Here is a 26,125-nt window from a genome sequence, read left to right as displayed (position 1 = left end):
ATATAACGTGGCATCCAAGGTTCGTTTGAGTCGAGGGCGATGAAAGAAAAAATATCTGAAGGAGGCGATCTCGAACGAAAAGTTTGGAAAACCGCGATCTAGGACGATTTATGTTCTCGCTGTTGTTTGCGAACTCATTCTTTTTGTGTGACTGAAAAAAAAGAGAGTTTGAGAAACTGTTTTATAATATACGTAGTTTCCCAACCCTCTGGTCCCACCACCCCCTTTTTCAGAAAAAATTTTCTCCCATCGCCCCCAACGCAATCTAACCCATAAGATCCTATGTTATATTCGTAGCTTCTATCGCTTCCAAGGGGTCGTTAACACTTACATTGGGACTCACTGTTTTACATTGTTGGTGCTGGCATCTAAAGTCAAAGACAGAAATGACTTGTAAAATGACGATGAAGTAGTTTTTTATAAGAAAAGAAAAGGGGGCATAGCTCAGGGCCGTTATTTCAACATTTTTCTGGGGGGGGGGGGCAAAGAGCATGTACTAAAAGTACGCATATATATATATACAATTTGTAGTGTATTTTCAAAAGTCCCCTGCCCCCCCCCCCCAAATGACGGGCCTGGCATAGATTGTTAACAAGAGAAAGTCATGATTGAGATTGATAAGTCTCGGCAGATAAAGGTGGTTATTCGCATGTTTTTTTCACTTTATAAATTTAAATTAATCAATTTTTTCAGCCTAGAGAAGCTATTGTTGTAAAAGATGACCAACGGCTCTTAGTCACAAAAGTCAACGTAGAGCAATTACTTCTATTAATACACAATAACTTTTCATTCATAATCACATTTGATTAGCAGATGAACTTTATTGTTTTAAAAAATAGAATAAAAATTCAGTTAGAGAAACTTTCCTTCAAAAATTTTATTTCTCCTTCTTGACTTGACTCGATTTGACTCAATTCAGGGCTCTGTTATTTTCTTTTTCTTCCTTGTATAGTCTTCTGTTATTGCTTGCTCCTTTCATTCGCTGTCTGTCGAACCGAGCCGTGGGTGTGATCATCATCGAGCCATCATCGAAAACCGGTTACATCTGTAAACAAAACCCAAAGTTTTCGCTCTGCCCGTCGTGGTCGTGCTCCTTTTGTTTAAACAGATGTTAATAGCACGTGAAGAGTCACTCCCTGGCACCAGTACCGCTGTTAACATCTGTAATCTGCCGCATCAAAGATGGAGATGAAGTTAAACGAGTGCTTTCCTACGAAATGGAGCGCTATCGTGTTCGCCGTATACATGATCTTGTTCATCAATCAAGGTACGAAGATTGTGTTTGATCTCTGGACTGTTGTTGTATACGAAATCACCACCCTTTCGGTGACGGGCTGAGAAGTTGGCAAACATAAAAAACCCCTTCCCATGTTGCAATTGATCATGATATAACTCGTCACCGCTATAACGTTATAATCATTTATCGTGTTAAATTGATTTAAATTTTTGTGCAACAACAAATTTTAACATACCCGGAAACAGCTCCAGTATGGTCCGCCGCAACTTTGGCGACTTTTTCCCCGCGATAAGTCGCCGAGACTGTCATGATGGGGCTCTGGGTTGTCGTATTTTTCAACATGTCGCTATGTCTGTATGCAGAAGTTTATATTATTCAAATGGGCTTTTTCAATTGACTTCCAATAATTCGGTGATTATGATAATCCTTCACATGGAACCGATGCTGCATAATCAAGATATTTGGAGACTTTTTTCTGCGCCAAATATGTGGGACGGCCCGGATGGAAGTCGCCAAGGCCAAACATGCTACAATCAACAAAAAAAAAATTGTTAGCATAAAAAACATAATGAAAGCGGAAACCAACAATAATATTATAGCAACAGTATAAATCTCAGTGTAAAAAATAAAACCCGGACTCTCTGAAATAACAAGCCGAGCAGGGTATAAGTCTTTCTGGGTATTCAGACTCTTAAATAATAAACTAAAGTAATGATGTGAGGATGATATCACTATTCATACAAAAGTTTTTAACAGCTACCTGATGCGAAGATATAATTTGAAAAGAGAGAAAATTCAACTGACTCTGCGGGGAATCGAACTCACGTCCTTTCACTTTCTGGGTGAACACACTAGACTACAGAAGCAATGAATATCTCAATCTTTCATTGGAGCTCGTGTGTACTGAATGGTACCGTACATGGACGGGCGGACCTAACTCAGGCCAAAGCTCACAATTACTGACAATGCCACCAGAGAGTGACATCCTCGGATAAGTCTCCATCTGCTGGCATTGTCAGTAATTGTAAGCTTTGGTCTGAGTTAGGCCCGACTGTCTATGTATGGTCCCGTTCAGTGCACATGAGCTCCAAGGAAAGATTAAGATAGTCGTTGCTTCTGTGGTCTAGGGCGTTCACCTGGAAAGTGAAAGGACATGGGTTCGATTCCTCGCAGGAGCTGTTGAATTTTCGCTCTTTCCAAAATATATTTTTGCATCAGCCAGCTGTTAAAAACCTTTGTATAAAATAATGATATTTACGAGACTAAAAACAGAAGGTGCACATGACAAAAAAAAAAAAATGGCAGAAGTTACAAAAAAAAAAAAGAAATATATTGGAAAAATACAACCTGACAGTATGCTGTATAAATCAGATAATATCCTAGTGAGGAAACAAAGGCACATTGGGAAATGAAATGATGCTATTTTAAATATTACACAAAGGGAGAAGATGCTGTTAGTCGTTTGAATTGTCTGCACTACTATCGCCACCTGAAATGGATGGTTCTAGAAGTGAGAGAGAAGTTATGGCAACCCAGTGCCACATTATGTTGGCCTTGGAGATCCGGAGCCAATATGCAGGGGTGGGAACTCTGCGCCGCACTGCGCCAAAACTAATATCTTGCGCCATCCTGCTCCAATAGCGTATTTTTGCATTTTTCTGCACCAAATAGCGAATTTTGCTTCAGTATGCCTGGAATTTCGGAAAGGGCTCCAAAAAATTTTTGTTCCTGCTAGTCATGAAAAGTTTCTTTACGAGAAGAGCGTGTTTTATTCCACTATACTTAAACTATCGGCCCCTGATCGGGCTTTCCATCATGAAACCCCGATATTGTCTGTGATTGTGGAACTGAAGATGGTTTGCAATGCCTTTCAGCTTTAAAGTGCAAATTCGAGTGTTTCCGTTTTAAAAAAAAAGTCGTCACTGGAAGCAGCAGAAATTACTGTAGTCGATTGCCGTGTTAAATCCCGATGTTTCGTGAAATTTTTTTTTCGGAGAGTAAAAAGCGCATGTCCACCGAATTACGAATGTTAGTTTAGAAACTTTGCAGAATAACGAGCGTCAAATCTGCCAATGTTGCCGAATAATGAGCGTTAAATCATCAATATCGCCAAATAATGAGCGTTAAATCGCCAAATAGCGAGTGTTATATTGCCAATCTCGCCAGATAATGAGTGCTGAATCGCCAAATAGCGAGTGTTATATTGCCAATCTCGCCAGATAATGAGTGCTGAATTGCCAAACATCGAGTTGATTCTTCCGAAATTCTCTCCCATTTTGCAACAATTTCTTTCCAAGTATAAAAAAATTGAAAACTTATAAATTTTTTTTAGCTCATTTGAAGTGCTGTTGTTCAAGGCAGCAAATAGTGTCGTCAGTAAGCAAAAATCATCTTAAATAGACAGGTGCAAAAAATTTTATGACAGCCGCTCTTTCAAACAAGGTGCCAAAAGCCTAAAACACCAAAAACAAAAATCAAGCTGACGAAAAGATGTTTGATAACAAAAGACATGCTGCAGTTTTATTTTGAAAAGGGTTGAGGGTTAACGAAAATATTCTTGTTAATTTCACTGCTCCAATTTATAAATATCTGCTCTGAATCCCGTATTTTGCTGCTCCAAAACTGCTCCGAATCCTGAATTTTGCTGCTCCGAAATGGACTTAGTCACTTCCCACCCCTGCAATATGCTGTATAATCCAGATAATATCCTAGTGAGGAGACAATGGCACATTGGGAAATGAAATGACGCTATTTCAAATATTACACAAAGGGAGAAGATGCTGTTAGTCGTTGGACACCTGAAAAAGGATGGTTCTAGAAAGAGAGAGAAGTTATGGCAACCCAGTGCCACATTATGCTGGCCTTGGAGATCTGAATTATACTGCATTTGTTCCAAATAAGGGATCGAGATTGAAAATCTTGAAAAAACTTTTGCCACTTGTGAGGCCCCTGATCAAGTCATCGTTCATACGCTCCTTGGAATAGATCAGATGAGAACCACTTTAAAGTGCTGAATATGCACAATTTGGTACTAACAACTCACTGTGACGCCCTCTAGGGGCAACAAGGCATGGTCTTAAGAAACACTGATATATGGGATTGAGATTGAAAATAGAGTAATGTATTATACAGTGAACAATGGGCGAAAAATAGAAACATGATTACAGAATAAAACTAAGTATGCAATTTTATTTTATGACAGTGTCTCTAATAAAGCCGAGAAAACATTATTTAAGATAATTTTTCCAGCAAAAGAACACGTTTTTTTTCTTCGATTTGTTAAACTTGTGTCTCGTGTTTTGTTAAAATTTTACCCCGCTCCCCAAAAACAAAATTTATAAATGGTTCTATGGGATTCTTTGAATATTTTCACGAAGAAAAAGGTGTTCTCTCTAGTTACGCTAATTTTACTCTCACATTTTGTAGGTATTCTCGTCACCGCATCAAAAGGAGCAGATTCCAAATTCAGCTATAGCACAGTGACAGTGGTTATGTTCATCGAGTGCCTTAAGCTTGTAGCATCCACTCTCATTTATTTAAAGCAGTGAGTATAAAGAATTTTCTCATTTTTGAAATGTGTTATATCTACAGTTGCCTCCCGCACCTACAGAACGAACTGAATAGAAAAGGCTCTGTGGCCTAAGCGATTAGTCTGAGATGTCGTGCTGGAGAAAATCCCAATCTTTGACCTGGCCCGGCAAGTTTCTCCCAGTGGTCAAACACTCCTGTTTCATCCTCCTCTGATGCCCCGGCAGTCCTACACTCGGGTGGAGCCCCAAAAAATTATGCTTACTGCTTCATATACAGTTGACTTCGATTATCTGTTAATGCCTCAATTTCTGAAGATTTAGTTTAAAAATGTAGCGAAGAATGAAATGGGCCTCATAAGCTAGTTCGTCAGTTTAGCTTGAGTGCTTCATGGGTTAATTATTCTTCAACTGTTATTTTGGCTAAGATTCTGTAAGCAGAGTTCTCTAAATCTGTGATTTTCTGAAGCTTTTGGCCCATTGGTAACACAAAATTGTTTCGCTCGTCAAACATCTCTAGCAATAAAAATTCAAGATAGTACCAAAGAGGTTGTCAGTAACTTAATGAATAATGCAACTACAATAGAACATCGCAAGACAGAGAGGACCGCTAGCTAGCTGAAAAGAACCTCATCAGTTTCAGCCACGCCTGTGTGTTTCTTTTTTTTCTCCATTTTGGCTATTTTACATTGAAAGTTTTTTAGTTTTGAAACAAACATTTTTCGCCTAAAAATGTGTGCTATTTTTTGGTGGGCGGCATACATAGGCGATTTACGTAGGTTCCAATGCTTCAGATTTACCCGGAAGCCTTCCAATTTTTCAGCCTTATTTAAATCTCCTGGTCAAAAATCAGATTCTTACGATTTTTCGTATCTTCAAGGGAAAATCCTGAAAAGTCCTCAAATTGTGCTTTGTCTGAATGAAAAATCCCTAAAGAAAAATTTCTTTCAGTATGAGGTAATGGAAGTAATGTGCTTTGCATCAGTCTGGGGTTGTGAGCGATTCTATCTATCTATCCAATCTTTCAGTCCTTATAATTCCAGGCTGACCATGTTTTCTTAGGAAAAATATGGGAAAATCTGGATTCCAAGTACGAAAAATTGGCAACTGTTGTAAAATATGATGCCAAGAGCAAGAAAAGTTGCCAATTATTGCTAAAAAATCGGGACTGCAAAATATGCATCCCACAAAATAGGATTTATATATGGTAACCTGTCGTAATCCTAAAAAAATCACTGTGCTTTCCCTTTTATTTGTGTGACATGTTTTGTTTGATGCGAAATATGTCATCACCTGATAAACCACAGATTTTTCAAGTCTGTGAATCAGCACCTTTGGTATTACATTTTTTTGCAGTTTGATGGTTCTGGTCCTCAAGCAGGAAAGTGGGGAGGGTGCGGTTGATTCATACATATAGAGTATAATACTTTACTTTACTATTGAGCGGGGCTTGACAACTTGCAGGTCCCCATGGTGACTAGAAAAAAATTATATTGGCACCTAAAATTTTCTGTGTGTGATTATAGCTCAGGCAAAAGAAATACACTTGGCTCCTTAAACTATTTGGTTGGTGCCGAGATTTTTTCTTGTTTTGTCAAGCCTTGCTATAGGGAATTCGAAACTGGTTTTAGTTATTAATTATAAGGCGCATGTGCAGATATTTTTATTTTCATTCAATTTATTTTCCAGATTCAAAGTATCGAAGCTCATCCAAGACATTATATCTAATTCTAAAGGTTTGTATCATTATTATTATTATGACGATTTCTCTGATAGACACAAATCTGTACAGAGATGTAAATAATGACATGCTCTTTATTATTTCTGAAATGTGGCTCGTGAAATTTATTAGTATGCTCATTGACATTTTTTTTAAACAAAGTCCAACATGGGTCTCAGGGGTGATGACTGAAATCACTAATCGTCAATGGAGAGTTTGGACTTCGTTCTGCCAGGAAGGAAAATCATTTGTATCTGTCGATTTGGCCAAAATAGTTCTTAGACTTATAGGAATCGGGGCTTGACGAATCATGATAAAAAAATGTTGGCGCCAACCAAATATTTTAGGAGTCAAGCAGTATTTCTTTTTCCAGAGCTAGTAATCACACACACAAAATTTTAGGTGTCAATATAGATTTTTCAGTCGCCAAGGTGACCTTGCACCTGGGATTACTCAAGCCTTGATAGAAAAGGCAAAGACAAGTTTAAAATCCTGATGTATGTTTTGACCTATGAATTTAATTTCCAGTGCCCGATTTTGACATGAAGGGGGCCCTGGGCAAAGCAGTAATGAGGCTACCCTGTGACTGGGGGTCAAAGATCGTTGGTTATTTAGTGAATATATATATTGTTAAAGAACTTTTGTCTCCTATAATTATGATAATGTGGAAATGAAGGTGAGCTTCTGCTGCAGAATTTGTTATTTGCAAGGTCATTTCTTGATTGGCTGTTAAGTTGGGTTGGAGGCATGATTCAGACCAGCTCTCAACCACTAATGCCCCAGTGTCAACAGCCAATCAAGGAACTGACTAAATGACAAAATCGAAAGCTGAAACTCACCCCTCATTTTGATCTTAGCATCTGACATAAGCAGACTTGCTATTATTCTGTCCTCTGAGTAACCTGTTGAGAAGTGACATGAAACCCGGGTGAGAGATCATATGGTTGATTGTTAAATATTTATTTTTTCCTGTTAAGACATTACTACTGAAACCAATTTTTTACATGGTCAGGTTTCTATTGGCAACAAAATATTAATCTGCCTGTGATGAAAATGAACCCTCACAAATAAATACAAATACAAGGCCACAACAGGCGAAACGCCCAACGAGGTGGCTGAGAAAAATACCATCAATGCTAAATACAAAAACTTTTATTTGTCATTAGTTCCATGCTGTTGAGTTGATAAGAATTCAAAAACTAAGATAGGGGGAACAAATCTCCAAAAGTATGTGACCAGGACAACCAAGTTGCCAAGAGAATTGCAGGGAGTAAGCAATAAGTACCGAATACCAAATAATTTTGCAAACGCTTTCTCTCCTATCACTGAGAATCAGGCAATCTGTTTGCGCAGGATATGAAAACCTGTTTCTTTATCAACACATGCAATATGGGACAGGTAGTAAATTTAGAGGAAGGAGGCAGATGATTTAAACATTAGATGGTCATGGATGTTCTGTTCACGCTGTATCTATCGTCAGTGCTTAACTTGTTAATTTGATGAATATTTCATCTGTTAATGCTGAGAAATTTAAATTATATTCATACCTTTTTTTTTTTGCAGTGCTCATGCTGTACTTCGTTCCTGCTGTATTATACAGTATATACAACAACCTCACGTTCATCAACCTCTCTGTATTCGATCCTACTACTTATTATCTGCTAATGCAATTCAGAGTTGTTGTTACCGGCATAGTATTTCAGGTGAGTTGCTTTGTGAAATACAGTACTCCATTTCCTGTCTTATTCACCACAGCGCTTGGGTTTTTAAAAACAAAATTTCAAAGGCTAAGGGCTTTGACACTAAGGGTGCCTATGTTAACTTTTGGTTTGATAAACACTATCTACTCGAAATTGATAAAGAATACTGCCATATTCAAATATCAAACTATGTAAATTGTTTTCCAACAATTCAGAAATTAGTTGATCGAATAAGCATTTTATAGCAAATACAGTGAAACATTTTTTTAACAGTACTCAAGGGACTAGAGAAACTTATCGTTACAAAGGAGTTTCATTATAGATGGATTATATTAACGCTATGAAAATTCCATTTTGGGGGGGGGGACAAGAGAGTAATATCATTATGCAGTGATATCTCGTGTAACAAAGGCAATTCATTCTAGAATCATATTTGTTAGCCTAAATTTTCATTATTCGAAACATGATTTTCCATAATTTCTATGAAAAAAATTGTTTAATTCATTCTGCCCATAATTTCAAAGCAACTTTCATAAAACACCAAAAAGCACGGTAAAAAAATACAAATGCTTAGAGATGGCTGAGATAAATAATTTCATTGGATGAAGGAGAATTTAATAAAAGATGAAAACCTGAATATATCTTTCATTTTACACTATGTACGCTATGCATATATGCCCAAGCAGGTTTTCATGAGCCATAGGGAAAAAAGTGTATAATGTGGTATGCTATGTGATATAGTCAGCCTCTTTTACTCACACACATGCAGGTGGAAAAAGATGCGTTCCTGGAGTGTCCAGACCATTCAGTTGGATATTAAGAATCTTACTACAGTAAAATCCTGTTATAACGAATTCCATGAGACTGGAGAGATATCACTTTGTTATAACGAAATTTCGTTATAAAGGAATTTCAGGTTGTTTATATTGTTCCTATGTATATTTATTTGAGGGATTAGAAAAGTGTTTGTTAAAACGAGATTTTCGCTATAATGGGATTCGACTGTATATACATTGACAAAACCATTCAAGTCTACAGGTCTGCAGCCAGAAATTTTGTTCGGGGACGGGGGGCGGGGGAAACCAAAATGATAAAACAATAGATTTGGCCATCTTTTCCCCTTTTTTTGGTCATTTCCCCACATTTCGGGTTGGGGGGGGGGCGCCCAGAGCCTCAATTCCCCCCCCCCCCCAGCTACAGCCTTGCAAGTCTAAGACTTTTTTTCTTAAATTCATTTTCTCTTGTCTTAATCATTCAAAGGGTTGAGGGTTAACGAAAATATTCTTGTTAATTTCACTGCTCCAATTTATAAATATCTGCTCCAAATCTCATATTTTCCTGCTCCAAAATTGCTCAGAATCCCATATTTTGCTGGTCCAAAATTGCTACTCCAAAACTGCTCCAAAACCTGAATTTTGCTGCTCCAAAATGCACTTAGTCGCTTTCCACCCCTGTAAAGATCAAATCCGCAGTTAAGAAGTGGACTCTTATCAAGTACCAGAAGGTTGTACACACCCCCATAGTGCACATTTATCAATCTTTTGCTAGATTCGGAGGTTGTTTGTGGCGAGTTGATTTTGTGGATTTTAAGCATAAAACCACTGTTCGGTCTTGAATTGAATGCTGCCCAGTGTTATAAGAATAAGAGTATGATATGCATAATGGTAGTATGAATATGTGGTGTGTAGAGATGAAAAGCATAATTTTTTAATTCTAAGCTTAATGTAAGATGATGACTCGAACCAATAGAAAATGTTTCAGCTTTTCTTATTTCTGTTATAGGTGTTGTTTAAGAAAAAGCTGAGCGGCAAGCAATGGCTGTCCTTGGTCTTGTTGACGATGGGATGCATTATAAAACAGCTCCATGTTAGCAACCGTGTCAGTGGCTCTACTCAAGGAGACAGCTCCAAAGTTTCACACCCACAAGTCAACTTTTACTTACTTTTGGTATTAGTGCAGGTGAGTACTCATTTTGTATTGTTGGTTCTCAATAATTTATGCACGAATGGGCAACGAGAAAAAGTTCATTAACATCATCAGAGTGAGTGATCAAATGAATGGCCTTGAGCATGCAAGCATGAGAATAACCGAAAGAATGACCCAGCACATTTGCGAGCAGGGAAGTGACTTGAAGAGCAAGGAACCAGGTCATTCAGCAACCAAAAGCGTGACCTGGAGTATGAGAGTGACCAAAATAGTGTCTAAACTATATAGATGACCACCAGTGTTTTGAGGGAGATGTGCATAATATAAAACAGATTCAGCATAACTTGATATTAGGGGGGGAAACAAAGTTCTTTCCAGAAATGATAGGACCAGATGAGCTACAGTAGTCGTGTTTGGTTCTCAACTTTGAGGCACGAATGCGAGCCAATCTCCCCGGTAAAAAGTCTCGCCACAGGGAGCAACAGGCCCACTATGAAATGATCATGCAATCATAACACTTCACTCATAGTTAGAAAAATTGATAGATGGCAGCACTATACATAGCAAGCATTGCATAGAAACAACCTTCATGATAGCATAGCTGCCAAGTCTCTCGAATTTTCCAGGAATCTCCCAAATTTTAGCTTCATCTCTTAACCTCCCGAAAAATTCTTAAATCTCCCAAATTTTTACAAAAATCACAAAAAACCCTAATTGTTCCTAAAAATTCCCTACTTCATTTAAGAAAAATTCCCTCTTCTGAAAACAATTCGTAAGGAATTTCTTGTGGGGCATAAAGTCTTTTGCCTCTGTTTTTTTCCCCTTTCGAAATGATGTCACACGTCGTAAATGAGGAAACTCCTTTTTTAAGGAAGTTATACAAACCCTCTGATGGTAACAAGAAAGTTGTTTGTCTTATCGTGCAGGGAAATAGCTTAGCAGCCAATAGTCTTGGATAATAATTAAAGATTATAGTCACGCGCATGTGGTCAAAACTTATTTTGTTGAAGTTATGTACGTGCGATATAACGAAACATGAATACTGATAAGCAAAACCATATTTAATGAATTTTAAAGATACTTATTCCCAGATGAATTTCCTTTCATCAAACGTTCCAGAAACGGGCAGACTTTTCCTTTTTGTACAAGTTGTGTTATGGACATAAACATCGGTCATGGAAAGACTGCCATCATCACTCATGTGAAATGAAAAAAACATCAAGCAAGTGTCACAAAAAGTCAGTGTTCTTGAAAAATTGATGCTTTTTTTCCCCTCATCTTCCTATGATTTTGGGGTCATTCGCGCAGAATGTTTGTTTTCGCATCGTTTCTGATTGAACACAATATTTATTTTTTTAGATCACCATTTTGAAGTTTTGGCACCCAATTTCACTTGTTTTTTGCGTAGGGATTTTATTCCCTAGGGCTTAACTTCCATGTGTGTAAAATCCCTATTTTATTTGACTTCAATTTTTCAGTAGGGATTTTATTCCCTATGCTTTAACTTCCATGTGTGGAAAATCCCTATTTTATTTGAAAAATGCCCTTTTGTTTATTAGAGAGTGGTTTTAGCATAAAATATGGTGCCGCGTGAAAATCTCCCTAATTTTCATTTTCAAAAGTTGGCAGCTATGCGATAGGTTCACAACACGTACATGCCCATTCCAGCATGTACTAATTCGTTAGAAGTTCTGCAGAGGAATGTGGACGAGTTTCATACGTGGTTTAGTAGTCGTGTTTACTTCAGCTTCTTTCTTATTACGCGTAACTTTCAGAAGCCAATTATCTTCTTAAGTTGAGATGCGTCATTATTGATGATTTTTTGTAATTGGTGAAATTGATTGAAACACTTTTATACATTACAGGTGTTCTGTTCATGTTTCGCGGGTGTATATAATGAATATCTCCTGAAGGATGTTGGTGCTGACATACACCTGATGTTGCAGAACATATTCATGTACATAGACTGCATAATATGCAACTTTGTCGTTCTTCTTCTCAATGGAGAGGCCTCAACTGCATTTTCAAATGCTGCTATATCCACTGTGATAAAACCTTTAGTCCTGAGCATCATGTTCAATGGAGCAGCGTGTGGGATAATAACGTCAGTGTTTCTGAAGAACCTGAATTCTATAATGAAGACGTTTGCCAGCGCGATCGAGCTGATGTTCACTGCAGTTCTGTGCTGGATCATATTCGGGATACCCGTCGATATCTATACCGTCGTGGCCATAGCTATTGTGTCATATGCAACATATTTATATTCGCAGAATCCTGTTGTGAATAAGAGTAAGGAACAAATCGAGATGAGCGAACAGGAACAAGAACTAGTTTAAAAATGACATACTTTTTTAAAATTGAAATTTTATACACTGATAAAAGGTATATTGCAGGGCTGGACAAATCTATTGCTTGACATGCAGGACACGTAAAAAGTTTGACTGAGTACCTATTTTTTTTCTAACCACATGCCATACACTAGCATAATTGAATTCTAGCGTTATTGTAAGTTAGGCAGGCAATTTCTTGGAGATTTGTCCAGTCTTGGTATATCCTGTTTGATCAAGACTTTTATTTATATAGAACCATTACTATGCATAAGAAAAGTGTGTGGATTTTTGTCGTTTCCTAAAAATTTGGCTTAAAATAAAAACAAATTAAATTTTTTTCCCTGGGAATTCATTATGGGGGAGGGGTATTGCTGATTAATTTCATGGTAAGCTAGACTAGTCATTTTTTTTCCCATTCAATACGGGCAATAGATTTATATATTTTATGTATGTTTACTATGTTTGAGATTTTTGATGATTGTATTTGTAGTGCAGTTGATTTTGTTAGGGGAAAAATGATTTATTTAAGGATTTGCGCCATGTCATTACTTCTTGTGATATTAAATGTGATGGAGCCATCTAAGATTTAAATAAACTTTCATTTGCATATGAACATATGATTCTTCTTTTTGGTTGCTGAGCAATTCCTCAATGATGAAAATACAACCAGATGATTCGTCTGTGACTCCGTGGGAGGCAATTACAGTGGAAAATATGCTGATCATAACTAGACGAGAACTCTTAGAATTTTTCTGTCGTTTCTCTGTCTCACAGATGAGATTTGTGGTCATAATTTGACCACTAAGCCTTGGTGTAAATATAACCTAGAAGAAGAACTGCATGTTCATATCAGTAACATTTGTCTTTTATCAGCTTGTCTCTGGCTGATCACATTTTTAATCATTTAATTCAAACTTATTAAACCAAATGTATTCTGTGATTAATGCTTACATTAAGCAATGTTTTCTTGAATGAGTGAATTATATCTCTTGATATCTAGTTATATGACTGATTTTGTTGATTTTTTTAAGCCCCTCGCAGTGAATGAATGGGTGACACTCTCTCTCTCAGGCAACTTTAATCAGATTTGTTTGTGCCAGAGTATGACTTAAACTGTTTTGGAGTTAAAAATATGGTGGCTGGTGAAATATATTGTCTCATTTGGGTTTATCCTGAATTAATGCAAAATCTTGTGTAGATCTAGTCATGCTCATGAATGATATTGTAGTCAGAAGCAATGGTAAAAAAATATGGTTATTTTGTGCTTGGAAATAAAATTTGTGTTAGGGGTTGTTCATGTTTTAATATCAGATCACACTGGAGGGATATCTTTTTAATATTTTGTAGTTGTCAGCTCTCCCCCCATTGATATGAGAGGTTGAATAATCATGTTTTCATTGGAATCTTTGAAAAGTCTGTGTTATAGGTTACAAATTTAGGCGGTCAAGTCACATTAGCTACAGCATTGGACATAAAACATTGCAGCACCTTTAAAGTTTGCCGATTTTGATACTACATGGCTACACCTACTATAGATACATCCCACACAAACATTTACATTGTTAGGTTTTCCCTAATAAAAGTTTGTGAAACTAGCAAATCACCTCTAAAGCAGTAGACTGGAGTCGTTGGTGATGACTGATATAGTCACATTTTTACCAAGTATTAGTTTCTTTGGTATTTGTACAGACACATGCAGTAAATATTTGATTTCGGTTTGATTCCTAGACAATTGTGATAGAGAAATTTAAATTATTAGTATTTTTGGATATTACATCCTGACAATGGTAATATATTTTTAGGATCAGGCTACAAAGATGTATTCTTGTGGCAGTTTGTTTTGTAGCCTCTGGACCCTCAAGGAATCTCTCCTTGGACCACTCACACCTTATGGTCATTATAGCTTACATTTTATAGGCCACATAACTTTCTCAGTTATCTTTTTATTTGTGCAAAGCTCACGTCCTTGAAGGCCTTTGTTCTGAGGACTGAAGGTTTTTAAAAAAATCACTTGTGGAATTGTAGTCAGAATTCACTGTGCTCTTTGTGAGAAATTTATATGAAAGGTACAGAAAATGCTGTGAGAGGCAGCATTTTTGGTAAGTCAGAAAAGTTCGGGCTTTTCAGGAAGCCAAGGCAATGTCATCTTGATGTATCTGTGGTAATGCCTATACCATCGAAACACAGATGAATCCGCTACAGCCCAAAATACATCTGATAGTCAAAAATAGATTTTAGTGGATTTTGAATTAATTAATAATGCAGGGATTTTTTTGCAATTCAGATAGCCTTGCTTTCTTTTTTTTTCTTTGTTTAATTAAGAGTGGTATGAAAAATTGTTTGCAGAACTGTTTCATATTTGATGTGTAAAAAAACTGAATACCTTATTGTATTAAGTTTGCGCTGGGCATTATTTTCTGCGAAAATTGTTATTGTGATAGTCAAAGAAAAAGTATCAAATGCTGCTTTTCATTATTGATGAGTGTTTTTTTGTTGTTGTGAGATTTGAAAATGCCAAAGATTTTGGCATTCATTATGTTATTTACAACTAGACATTTTGTGATACTCGCCCATGTAACATGGTGGATAATTTGAGTTCTCGTTTCATTTGGTGCCATCTGTATGGCTGACTCGATGATTGATCAATGTAAGTTTTAAAGTGATCATCCCATGCTTTGCATTGTGGAGGTAACTATTGGAATGTACAGTCAGACCTCAATATAACATCACCCCTGCAAAACAGATGAAAGAGATTAAATAAGTGGGGGTGACTTAACGAGTTTGTTCAACTTGATATTTATGCTGCAAGGACTTGTAAAAACTGTCATTATAAATGGAGTGAGTTGAAATGGTTGATGTTATATACTGAGGTCTGACTGCATTTTGTTATATTTGAATGCATGATTTATAATATTTTCAATAACTTGTATGGAACACACAATAATTGAATAGAAATTCACACATACTACAGTCGAATTCCATTATAATCAAATTAAAAGAGACCGGAAAAATCGCTTTGTAATAACAAAATTTTGTTATAAAGGAATTCCAGATTTTTTTATTGTTCCTATGTAAACTTACCTAGGGGATTAGAAAAGTTTTTGTTAAAATGAGATTTTTTTCGCTATAATGGTATTTGTTAAAACAAGAATCAAGTATATAAGTACTTGTCGATTGTGTTTGGTGATAAGAATTCAGCTGTCTTTTATGTCTAAAATTAGTGTTGAGCTGTGTTCGGCTTGAGCAAATTTTTGACATGGGTATTTTGGGGTATTTTTTATGAGTATTAAATGTGTGTGTCTTGACAAAATTTAGCTCCATCCAAACCTGTTGAGACCTTTTTGAAGTTGAGTGTAAAGTAGAGTGCTTATCTGTGATTGCCTGAAATTTTGGCTCCTATGAGCTTGTCTGCCAAACAAATGTTGATGTCCAGAGTTGATTAAAAAATTATTTCTTTAACCAGCTTTGTTGATGTCTGCAGCACTCAGTGGATAAACAAATTACCTGAGCTGGAATAACTCTCTCGCACAAATGAAGCATGCATTCTCATTATAAAGCTGTTTCAAACTATAACATACGCATCTATTGTTTGCCGTTTACTGCTAAAGAAGGTGACTTGGGCATATGCAATGTTCAATATCAATAACATATAGCTTGAACTCTTTAATAATGCATTTAAGACACCATTACTTAGAAAAAAGACATATGTGATTATTATGAACTTTTTGAAGAGATTGTCTGTAGTCGCCTATACTACACTGTTTGATCATGAGCATCCGAACCCTTGATGTTTCAAGTTACCAGCTAAATACAGCAGAAATTAATAACGGGTTAATCAGGGCCCTAACTAGGATTCTCATGTTATTTTGCGGCCCCAACCACTTTAAAATTTTATAATAGTGTGTTTTTTGTTCTCACTTAAAATTTACCTCTTCCCCTAAATTTTGCCGCCCGAAGCAGTTGCCCCCTCTAGTTCTGGCCCTGGGTTGATGCATAGTTTACTGCAATCGTTGCTGGCTATCACTAGTCTCTCACCAAATATTAGAATATTCATATACAATAACACACCATTTTTGTGAAAGACACAATTACCAATGTTACAGTTCATCTCAAAGATGCTTAATAAAGTTAAGCTTAAGGCTCAGAGCCAGGGCAGTCCGATTCCTGAATACCCATCTCAAGAGAACATCTGCTTATGGTACGAGCCATGTTATGTTGAGAAGTTCTAGTGTAACATCATATTATAGCGTCTGAGTGGCGTGGTGGTAAGATGCTTGTCTACCCGCCGTGTAGGGTGTCATCAGATCCCAGGTTTGATCCGGGAAAGAATATGAATAAGATATTTTCCCTAACGAGTTTGAGGTAACCACTGAGAGATGGTGCCTTCATTTCCAACTCAACTCTATGACACCAGTAAATTGCAGTGTAGTGATGTGGCCAGAGTTTTTGTATGATGAAGTAGAGTAACATTGAGAACATACCCCGCTTCAACGTTATGAAGCATGTTGAAACAACAGAAACTGGGTCCCTCGCCTACCTGTTTAAACAGGACATAGTTGTTCATTATGTTAAAATATGGACGCTTTGGTCAAAGTACCATGCTCAGAAACCAAAGGTTGGAGTCCATATGAGGAGAAAGCATGGTTGTTGACCAGGTTCACTTAATTCCAGGGGGGGGGGGGGTCCTGATACGCATGACTAAATGGGGCTTCCACGGTAAAAACAAATCTCTCCACAGAGAGCTGGCAGATTTCCAACACGATACTCACATAAACACAAAAATCTTTTAATTCCAATATGGAAGACAGATGATAGCACTTATTGAATGCGAAACACTCATATTTCTGTCATCATAAATACGTTAGGGGTGCTTATAAAGGAATGCAGATTCATTGTCTGTCCATATTTGAACGAGAAAATGGTTTTGCCTCTCCAAAATAAAGTATAATAGTTTAAAAAAAAAACCACAGGGAATATAGCGATTGGTTATAGCGATAATAAGGGTCAGCCATTAGTACCTAATATACTCAAGCGTGCACAGATTCATTAGAGTTTCCCCAGAGAAATGTTTATGAGGTCCATGTACGGTCTTAATAGAAGTGGTAGCCTGCCTTACAAGACTCGAGCCCGTTTGTAGTTTGATTCACTTGGCCAGTAATTTACAGAAAAATATTATTTGAATATACCCATTGTTCCTGTGCTGCAATTTATGTGTTTTATAATTAGTAACCCCTCAATAACGGACACCCATGGTCGCTGAATATATATAGTGAAATACATTGAAGCTTTATTTCATGGTATCAAAAAAAAAAAAGTCTGTTATGGGAGGTTCAACTCACTTGTATAGTGATGATAATGGTATTGAAAAAAAAAAGAACAATTTTAGTAATGCCGAAAAATGCCTCTCTATTTACTAAATGGCATCCCTCGTAGACGCTCTTCAGTATTATATTATTTGATAATATGATTAGTTTTATTTTATTGACATTGTTTATTATTACATAATGGAATTAAATATGTTAATTATTGTCATTCATGTCAAAACAAGTTTTCTTTTGATTACTGGCTACAGTACTGTATCATCATCATCATTTGGCGTCCCATAGGGGAAAAGCCTAGGCAAATTTTGCTCATTGCTCTAACACCAAGTGGTTCAACATGAGTTGTGGGTCATGTGAGAATGAAGAAAAACATTATTCTGTGGAAATACCCAGAGTTTGGTGGCTGCTCCGGGGACGAAAGTTATGGTACCTGTTACCACATTATATTGAATCTCTGTATATGGGAGATTATGGAGAACCCCAACCGGTAAAGCCATGTCAGAAAATTTGAGGCTGCTCCTGTCTGCGGTGCCCTTTTAGAAAAGGAGCAGAGAAGGTCTCAGAGATATGACTGCGAACTCAACATGAAGTTATTAAATAGTAATGCATGAAAGTTCAAGTTAAAGCAGAATTGAAACTCACCATGAATTTAGGTGTTTAGTGTAATTGAGAAAATTTACCAGGTTGTAAATGCTGGGAGCATTAACAACTTCACTTAGTGTCACCTGATGATCACCGAAGTAGTTCCTTCTCGGGATAGAGAAGGCGGGACATCGTCCCACATAGTGGAGTGGAGTTTCGTCTTCTTCTCCATACGCAGGACAAATAGGTGAATCTGTATAGCCACAGTTGTGTAGGTGTTTTGCTACAGTACTGTATAGTTAAATTATCCTGTGTTGTTGGGACGAGGGGGGGTTCCAAAACTTTTTACGTTCCATGTCACCTTTAGGAATGTTGAAATGCTTCAATGACACCTCAGATTGTCATGACTTGGTGGTTGAGGGTTATAGTATTCTCCTGATTACCCAACACTCATGGGACCAAAGTGTATGTCGGATAAGCGAGATGACATCGGCGGAAAGTTATGGAGCATACAGACATTAAACTTTTAAGTACAGTCAGGGTCCTGGGCATAACGTCACCACTAGTGGCCGAATAAAAATGAACTTATAAATGGATTGATATGAGCTCAATTTGCTAAATATGCTGGCAGGAATTCTCAAAACCTGACATTACAATTGAGATGGCATTATACCGAGTTAAGCCTGTGAAAATAGATTTGAGCTCAGTTTTTAAAAAACATCTGGATATAAAGAGTGGAATTTTTGGTTCCGACCAATAGAATGATCTCTTACCAGATTGGATCTAGTGAATCTCCGGATAAGTGGAACAATCTCCGAATCTCTGGGTTCTCAAGACAAGGGCTGGAAATAGGGAAGAAGAATGTTAATAAGATTGCCCTGCTTCCAGACCTCTCGGCTAGTCCGGTACCCCCAAGATTACTATGTATACTTCGTAGTAATCTAAGAGTTATTGGCTAGCCTCCCTAACTTTGACTACCAGTTTAAAAGTAATCACACCTTTTTTTTATACAAACATTGTGCTGGAACCCTTGCTGCCACTTATCAGATAAAAACAAAGCTATTTGTCATAATTCTTTAAGTAAAACTGGGCATTTAACTGGTTTTCCGCATAAAAATCAACAATATATAGTATGATACCAGCATATATTTTGTGTGCTGCAATACTAGTTGTGTTTTTAAGTTTGCTGCAGAAATCCACAGGCAATTGGATGTTTTGAAGCAGACGACCAACTACGATGTATAACTTTTTTATTTTTAGTAGATGGCAGCGGAAGTTCCACTGTGACATGAGATGAAAGAAGCAGCTCTGCTGTAAGACCCCTGCTGCCACCTATCTAATGAAAAAGGAACTACCTTTTATAATTTTTCAATTAAAATGGGTTGTTGCTTTTTAATCGGTTTGCCACATGAATTACGTGGTATATCAATATATATATACAGAGTATTTCAGAAAGAATCGCCCGATTTAAAAAAATCGTCACTATTCAGCCTTTAATCCGTTTTGAGCGAATAACGTATAGGTAGAAAGAGGGAAATCTCGAAATTCACGCAGTTGCCGACAGGTAGCGCTAACGCTCTTCCTTCGGCCGCCACTTCAGTGTTTGTCAAGATGGCGCCTACACAACAGAAATCGTTTTGTGTTCTAAGCTTCGCGAAGTGTGATTCCGTAACAACTGTTCATCATGCTTTTCGTTGGCAATACCCTGGTGTTGAATTTCCTACCGCTCAGAGTATTAGTCGATGGTATAAACCAGCGGTTCCCAACCTTTTTTGACCCACGGGGCCCTTTCCGGTATATAATTTCTATGGTGGAGCCCCGTAGGCCTATCTCTTATTTATGCATCAAAGTTACTGACTTATTTTTATTATTAAAAAATATTAATTTTTTTTCAAATTTACTGGTTTCTTTTTATTTTCCTCGAGCGGCCACGGAGCCCTTATGGCTCCGCGGAGCACCGGTTGAGAACCGCTGGTATAAATCATTCCGAGACACGGGTTGTCTGTGTAAAGGGAAATCTACTGGCCGTCCCCGAATGTCAGACGAAAATATGGAGCGCATCCGACAGTTTCACCCGTAGTCCTCAGAAATTCGCTCTCAGTGGATGCAAACATGCTCGCAAAAGTGGCTCTAGTGACACTGATTCTGATGATGATTGGTGCGAAACTTCAGCTCACGATGGAGATATTTTTTTATGTTAGTGCTTACATTCATATCATCGAAAATGTTCGTTAGCTGAATCTGCATTCGTTAGCCGAAGCTGAAAAATCACGAAAAAATCATTGTTAGCCAGAAAATTCATAAACCAAGGTGTTCGTTAGCCGAGGTATTACTGTACTTACAGAATCAATTTTTTTTTTCAACACTTGTTACAATTTTGCATCTAATTAAAATATCAACCATTATTTACTCTCAAGTATTAATTGCATCGTATATACAGTATATTTACGAGGTATTTTTCCTCTCTAGATGTTCTTTGCCCCTTTCAGTAGCTCAATACTGTTACGAAAATTTGGTCTTTCCGCAATTTTTTAAGAACCCCTCGAGACAGTAATCTCCAGTTGCCAAGATATGCTCGAAACTTCTAGATTTGTCTAGAGCAGAGGTCTTCAACTTTTTTTCTAGTCGCGAACATTTTACCTGTACCCATCATCAAAAGAAGAGCACCCCTCACGGCATGTTTGACATACAAATGTATGAAATCAGGATAATTTCAGTTTTTGACTGCAATTTGTTCAAAGTGTTTAATTGGAACGTTGATCAAGTGCTCGCGAGAATAAAATTGGATAAAAGCATCGAACACTCCGAGTTGTTCAGGGAGCACCACGGTGTTCGCGAGCAACGGGTAGAAGATGCCTGGTCTCGAGAATCTGTTTTGACCTTTGGAAAGTGGCGCCACCAACATGGTACAACGAAATAGAATTCTCTGGAAACTGTCCCTCGAACATGGGCGGAGATGCTGCTCCCCCAGCGTCAAAGGTGGAGTCGACTGATCTAATGTATATATGCATATATGAATTGTCATCATCATCATCTTGCCCCCCCCCCCAGACTTCCAAGTCTATCTCCGCCTATGCTCTCGAAGGTTCGACGAGTCTATAAAAACGATGCACGGACAGAAAGAGAGAGAGAGTCAGTGTTGTGTTGGACTTTTAGTCGATCGCGTTCTGTCTGCTTGTAAATACGTGTAAAATAGCAGTTTTCTGTGAATAAATCTATGACGTCCTGAAAACTGCTTCATTCTCTGATCATTTCAAGGACTTGTGAGACATTATCCGGAACAAAAACGTTTATTGTCCAGGTACATCCTTCTGTTAGTGAACTTTTGTAATTCATGTTCACTTATTCTACCTTATTGCAGTTGGATTCTATTTTCAGCTTCATGTTTTACTTATCCTAGAAATTCACCCTGACATAATCTCTTACACAGAAAGTGATAGGTATGCGCCACCACACAATAAAATATAGTTAGTAAACTGTTAATTTATGCAAAAAAATTCAAATTAATATAGTTTTTAAAATTTTTTTTGTTTTGCTAATATTTACACAGATATTCGGCCGAATACTAAAGCAATATTCGGCTAAAGTTCTGAATAGCAGCCGAATATTCGTCCCATCTCTACTTGGTTCCCAATAAGGTTTGTCACTTTTTTAATGCTCCCAATATCCGGGCAGTGCCAGGTATTACTGCTAGTTTGATATAGTGATATAGAAAATGTCATATTCACAATATTTTTTTAAAGTTGGAGAAAATGGATTTAAATTTTATGCCATGAGAAAAAAAAATTGGAATTTAAATTTTTTTTCGTGTGACCCCTCTCCCTTCTTTCCTGCGAGTGATGAGCGTTGCTACAACGGAGAGGCTTTGTTCCAAAGTTGACATGTATGTGGTCTTTTAACCACCGGTCACGAGTCTTCTTTTCACTTTATTTTTACCCTTGACCACTCCCTCTTCTTTCCCACGAATGTCTTAGGGCTGCAAGGAGGGTAGGGAAGACCACATGGCCTGAGGTTGAGAACTACGATTCCAGACTCGTTGCGAAGAAAGAGAAATTTCAGATGTATTCATATTCCATGTCAAATGTCAAACATGATGTGGAGTAAAACGTGTGAAACGTGCTTGGAATACCTCTATTTCCATCCCTTTGTATAAAAAAAAGAAAAAAAAGATTGATAGCTGGCTTTTTTTCAAATATATAAATAAATTCATGTAATATATATTAAATGGTGATCCAATGCAATAAATCCCGCACCAACTACGGGGATCGCATCTCGAATCAGCCAATAATGTTAACCGAGGCTCGATCGCGTGATCTGTCCAACGTGATGAGGCATGTTATTGATCATGTTGATAGTTTTAGTTGTCCCCACAGTCATCGGTATGATTGGACCGGGACAAACCTTCAAAAGCGATACTAAAACAGCTAAAAATAATTTGAATCTTGTTGGTTTCTTAATAGAAGTGATGCGGCTGATTAGACAAAGAAACATGCAGCCGAATCCGTTAAAAATCGTTTGCCCAATTGGCCAACTAATTTCAGGTCATTACGCACAGTATATGGGCCGAACCATAATTTATGAGACGAAAACGCACGGAACGTAGTAACATTCTTCGCCAAATTGCCGCTGTGGTTGGTGGTCGAGTGGTCATAGTGACGGACTCGCCTCGCGAGATCCCGGGTTCGAACCCCACCGGCGCCATAGTGGTGGTCGGCGGAAGTCAGTTTTCTGCGGTTCCCAACGTCGAGGCGCGAATGCGAGCTGATCTTCCCGTTAAAAAGTCTCGCCACAGAGAGCAACGGGCCTACAAGCGCTATAAATATTCAATTATTACACTTCATTTCTGAAATATATATGGCAGCGCTCAAGACCGTAGCGAGCTAATTCAGAAATGCGTAGGAGGCTTACTTTCCGTAGACAAGTGTGGGAAATTTTTGCCCCCCCCCCCAAAAAAAAAACTTTCTTACCCCTAGATACGTCTAAAATTATTGCTTATCCCCAGATCGCATAGATGACAGGTGTAACCATCGAAACTCGTAGAAGCCGTGCATTACCCCCCTTTGAATATCGTACCATAAACCAGTGGCGTCGTAGCCGGGGGTGCTGTGGGTGCTCGAGCACCCACGGAAGTTTGTAAAACGGGTCCGAGCACCCACAGAATTGATTCAGAAATCGAAATTTCCTACATGGGACTCAAGACGAGCACCCACAAGTTCGAAACACTTCCGACGCCCCTGCCATAAACGAATGTTTTTAGCACTTCTTTCATTACTCCATTCGATTCTTCTACTATTGCGGATAATGTTTCGCCCTCCCCGGAACGAAAGGTCCGTCACATAGCACCCCTCCCCCCACTCACCGGGACCCGTGCACCACTGTTCCAGATGCTAGAAAAAGCCCTGCGAGAAACCACTATATACATTCGGCCCTAATAAAATTGGCTTTTATTTCATAACGCACTTATCGCACGGCGGTATCAAGAGAATCCGAGAATGGGCGTCATATATGTGTATATAAAGGGTTGGAAATGAGTAATTTTAGCCTCTTTTATCCGAGGAAGCCTTAAAGCTTTGGCCACCCGCTGCGTTTTTGTGTGTATGTGTCAGCGGGCAATATGATGATCATTATTATTATTATCGTTATACGTCTCCGTCCCGTATCCAGCGGACCGTCCATTGTATCGAGGGACGGTTTATTACCTCCAAGGAAATGCAATCTTCTGGTCCTTTCTGTTCTTTTTCAAATTTCCTTCTTACGCGAAAGATATGCAAATTCTTTACATGGTAATATCCAAGATGGTGGCGAAGAAGAAAAAAATCCCCTCCGCCGTTATTTCGAAAGATATTTTTAATAAGGAAACATTTTTATATATATTAGAGGTTTGGTGCCGACGTTCCATGACGGAAATATCCTTGATAAATGTATTAAATACAGGGTGGTAACAAATAAACTGACACTACTCAGACATATTATGCAGCGCCCATTCTGATGGAGGTATTTTGGTGAAACTTGGGTATATAAGCAAGTGCCGTCCTAACGCATGGGCCCACCCGGGCAGAAGGGGGGGGGGGGCCCTCAGAAAAATGAGAAGTAGTTGAATTTTTTCAGAATTCATCACATGTAGGGCCTCACAGAAAAATCACTTGGCACGGGGGGGGGGGGCATCATGCTCTTAAGATGGCCCTGTATATAAGATATATGGATCATGAAGAGAAAAAATATTCAATTAAAAAAATAGTTCAATTTTTGGCCACTAAGTGAAAAGGTGTCGCTTTTTAACCGCAGTTATCTTTTTCCCATAGTCCAAATAACGGATATATCAAGTTTCAATGAGATACGCCCACCACGACGGGCGCGGTCTACGGAAATTTCGCCTCCGACTTTTCGCCCCTGGCATGTTTCGTCTCCGGCACAATTCGCCCCTGAGATTAAACCTCCCGACGTTTCAACTCAGCCATTTTGTCTGTCCTGACCGTGTGAGTGGCGAAGTGAGTGGGTGAGTTATCAAGTGACTGTATGGGTGACCGTATGAGAGACCAAATGAATGCGTAAAGATAGTATGAGTGACCAAAATTGAAGAGGCGAGTGAATGAGTGAAAGAGTGGGAGGGTGACTGTGGTCGCTCAAACGGTCACTTACATGGTTACTCATCCGGCCAAGCACTTGGTCACTCATACGGTCACTTACTTGATCACTAATACGGTCACTTACTTGATCACTAATACGGTCACTCACTCACATAGCGACTGGATCATTCATGTAGTCATTCACTCAACCATACAGTCTCACTCACACTTAATCATACGGCCACTCAATACGAACACTCACTTTGTCATTTATACAGTCACTCACATAGCCACTCGATCATTCATGTGGCCATTCACTCAATCATAATCACTCACATTTAATCATACGGTCACTCAATTGGTCATTCATACGAACACTCACTTGGTCATTCATACGAACACTCACTTGGTCATTCATACGGTCACTTACATACTCATGCAGTCATTCATATGCTCACTTGGCTACTCATACGGTCACGCACACTTACTTAATCACTCATATGGTCATTCACTTACCCATACAGTCACTCACCCTTAGATATCTTCACCAGTTAATCATACATTCACTCACCCTTAGATATCTTCACCAGTTAATCATACATTCACTCACCCTTAGATATCTTCACCAGTTAATCATACATTCACTCACCCTTAGATATCTTCACCAGTTAATCATACATTCACTCATAGAGTCACTCGTTCATACGGTCACTCACTCACTCATAGAGTCACTCATTCATACGGTCACTTGCGTAATCACTTGGGCATTCAACAGTCATTCACTTATTTGGTTATTCACTCGGTCGCTCATACATTCAGGACAGGCGAAATTTCCGGATCCCAACGCGGGCGCTACATATATCTCATCAGTGTCAGTAAATTTCAATTGACACTATTCCGACCTATGTAGCACTCGTTTCGCATTTCATTGAAACTTGGTGTATACGTTATTTGGACCGGAAGGGGGGGGGGAGGAAGATAACTGCTATAAAAAGCGCCATTTTTTGACCTTGTGGTCAAAAATTCATTTTTCTAAATTCAAAAATTCATTTTTCTAAATTCAAAAATTCATTTTTCTAAATTCAAAATCTTTCTTTTCCCAACGATCCTATATCCTATATACGTACCAAGTTCCATCAAAATACGTTCATTAGAATGGGCACTACCAGGGCTTGACAATTCGGGAAAATATTTAGGCACTAGCAAAATTTTATAG

At 38.1% G+C, this 26,125-nt stretch overlaps 1 protein-coding gene across 1 annotated transcript; it reads left to right on the top strand.

Annotated features, from left to right (window-relative positions):
• The first annotated feature begins 935 nt into the window (after positions 1–935).
• senju (UDP-galactose transporter senju) lies at positions 936–15,897 on the top strand. The gene is made up of 6 exons (XM_089238155.1): positions 936–1,267; positions 4,664–4,781; positions 6,454–6,500; positions 8,048–8,187; positions 9,967–10,143; positions 11,976–15,897. The coding sequence occupies exons 1-6, from the start codon at positions 1,183–1,185 to the stop codon at positions 12,444–12,446; spliced, it is 1,038 nt and encodes a 345-aa protein (XP_089094281.1). The 5' UTR covers positions 936–1,182; the 3' UTR covers positions 12,447–15,897.
• Positions 15,898–26,125: the final 10,228 nt, after the last annotated feature.

The sequence above is a fragment of the Pholcus phalangioides genome, unplaced genomic scaffold (genome assembly GCF_987345545.1).
Source record: "Pholcus phalangioides strain wild (caught in Gottingen) unplaced genomic scaffold, Ppha-v1.0 ptg000010l_1, whole genome shotgun sequence".
Lineage (NCBI taxonomy): Eukaryota > Metazoa > Arthropoda > Arachnida > Araneae > Pholcidae > Pholcus > Pholcus phalangioides.
Note: the sequence above shows the minus strand (reverse complement) of the source record. Positions and strands in the feature narration are given on the sequence as shown.